Genomic DNA, 2,722 nt, shown 5'->3' on the forward strand with positions numbered 1-2,722 from the left:
GATCAGCGCCGAGCTCCAGCTGGATCCTGGTGCTGATCCTGGCACTTCCACTGAGCCCTGAAAGCCCTGCAGCTCCAGCCGTCTCTCGCTCAGGCTTGTGCGGTGCTGCCACCGGTTCAGCTCATTCCCCTCCTCTGCTACCACTTTTCTAGGATGGTCGCGTACCACCAGCCAGTTGCCAATGTACCACAGGTGGTACCACTGATTGAAAAGCCCTGGCTTAGATTAATTGTTGATTTTTAAGTCTGGAACTTGCATTGTTGATGATCTCCTGACTGTCACTCTCCAAAGAGTTCTGCTTCTGCTTTCAGTTTTAAAATCTAAGACACATCTCCCTTTTCTTTCATAATAATGATGTAGCTGTGTGGTTTAGCCTCTCAAAAATAGGAAAACCAAGGCTTAGCAGAAAACAGAAAGGATGTGAAACTGTGATTGAAGATCTCTACGTGCTGGCAGTGTAGAGAGAGTTGAGGCATTTTCTGTCATCTTCTACTCTGATGAAGAGGCAGGCCAGCCCTCTTGCTGCTCTAGATTTTGAGGACTCTATGCACCCTGAATAACTACTGGATAAATCCAGTCTGTGGGCTAGATCAAAATGACTCCACCTACAGAAATTGATGATCACCTGCCAATGTCAGTGGCAAAGATTTTCATCTGTCTGATCCTGAGTTTTTCCTTTGTCCTTGGAATCCCTGGAAATTCTTTGGTCATCTGGACCATTTGTGGACGAATGAAGAAGAAGCCTCCAACCGTTGTGCTCATCCTACAACTGGCTGTGGCTGATCTCCTGATTCTTGTGACCCTGCCAATCTGGATCTATTCTTTTGCCAACCAGTGGCTCTTTGGGATCGGCGCCTGCAAAGGTCTGGTGTTTGTTATTTACTGTAGCTTGTACGCCAGCGTCTTCTTCGTCATGTGTCTCAGTATTGAGCGGTTCCTGGCTGTCGTTCATCCCTTTGCTCTTCAACAATGGAAGAAGACAGTGGTCATCCACCTGGTGGTGGTCATGATCTGGTTCTTCTCCATTGTCCTTGGATCAGCTATCATCCCATTTCAGGCCATCGATGACACTGTAGGGGGCCTGCAGTGTGCCACTCGTGAGTATGCAACTGACTCTCAAGAGGTTATCCACCTCTTGTCTGAAAGCATTTTGGGCTTCGTAGTTCCCTTCGCCGTCATCTGCACCTGCTACATCTATGTGGGCAAAAGAATTGGGGTCATGGCTTGTCCATCAAAGCGACGCTCCGCCAAGTTGATTACATCCGTGGTAGTGACTTTTTGTCTGTGTTGGTTCCCCCACCACTTCTTCAACCTCGTAACAATCATCTCAGTTCTGCTGCAGGACTCAAATTCAGAGACCGCTCAAACCTTGGAGAAGATTTCAGAGGCAGGAGCGTGGATTGCGGGCGCAGTTATTTTTATTAGCAGTTGCATCAACCCGCTCCTCTACGCTTTTGCTGCTAGGAACATTCGAAGCAATGCCAGGTTTACAAAGTTGTCCAAACTCTTCGAACAAGTGGCCCCTTCGGAGAGGCAGGAGTCCAAACTGGAAACACCTTCTCCAGATGAAAAAGAGGAAAGTTTGACAAGCACAGAGATAGTCTAGTGCCAACGGCAGGAAAATTGTCCTCAGCCCATAGCAAGGACTTTTCCTAAAATTTAGATACTGTTCTTGGCTTTCGATGAGTTCTTATCAACCATCTAAATCCTATTCAGATTTTTTTTAATATGGAAAACTGCCACATTTCTCTTGTTTTTTTTCCCCTAGACCGGGTTCTATATTTGTCTGCTACTTGCGTGTAGAATTCTGTGCAGTTTTGCGCAATACACAGTTCCAAATATCTGCTAGGTTTTAGATCTGCAGAAAGGAGGGACGGAACCATGCACTCCCAAAGTGATTGGTGTCACTACTGTACAAAGCCATTTGTGAATGTAAGGTAAAGGTAAAGGTTCCCCCGCACATGCATGCTAGTCGTTTCCAACTCTAGGGGCCGGTGCTCATCTCTGTTTCAAAGCCGAAGAGCCACCGCTTGTCCGAGGATGTCTCCGTGGTCATGTGGCCGGCATGACTAGATGCCAAAGGCGCATGGAATGCTCTTACCTTCCCACTGTAGTGGTCCCAATTTTTCTACTTGCATTTTTTATGTGCTTTCGAACTGCTAGGCTGGCAGAAGCTGGGACGGGTAACAGGCACACACTCTGCTATGCAGCACTCGGGATTTCACCTGCCAAACTGCCAACCTTCTGATCGACAAGCTCAGCATCCTAACCCACTGAGCCACCGCGTCCCTGAATGTAACGTAAAGTAATTAAATGCACTCTGGCTTTGTCGCTCCACTTTCGGACTGTGACCCTGCTTAGACTAATAAAAATAAGATGGTCTTTAAAGATTCTTTTTCTGAGGAGGATCCGTTATTGACAATGTCTCTTGACAATATCCAGATAGTTTCTCCAGCCCAGTGTTTCCTACTTTTGGTTCAACTTCTCAAGTGCTGGAGAAATCAAAAAACTTTGCTCAATATTCTATGATTTGTTGATATTTTTGTATTGTATAGTAATGAAGGTAATTGGTCTTATCTGCTTTTTGTACAAAAGGTGATTATAGATTAATGAAGTTTAAGCTAATTAGATCTTCTGGCGTATAGTTTGGCATGTGTGATAAATAAAACACGAGTTTGGGGGCTGGGTCCCACAAGGTGTAACAGCATAATGTCTTTTTTCC

The 2,722-nt window shown here is 45.7% G+C and overlaps 1 protein-coding gene across 1 annotated transcript; it reads left to right on the forward strand.

Moving 5' to 3' along the window:
* Positions 1 to 566: 566 nt before the first annotated feature.
* On the forward strand, positions 567 to 1,606 carry LOC310644918 (leukotriene B4 receptor 1-like; the record flags this gene model as incomplete). Its single annotated transcript, XM_083370252.1, has 1 exon — positions 567 to 1,606. The coding sequence occupies exon 1, from the start codon at positions 596 to 598 to the stop codon at positions 1,604 to 1,606; it is 1,011 nt and encodes a 336-aa protein (XP_083226378.1). The 5' UTR covers positions 567 to 595.
* Between the last annotated feature and the right edge of the window lie 1,116 nt (positions 1,607 to 2,722).

The sequence above is a fragment of the Vipera ursinii genome, assembly GCF_947247035.1.
Source record: "Vipera ursinii genome assembly, chromosome: 10".
In the NCBI taxonomy this organism is placed as follows: domain Eukaryota; kingdom Metazoa; phylum Chordata; class Lepidosauria; order Squamata; family Viperidae; genus Vipera; species Vipera ursinii.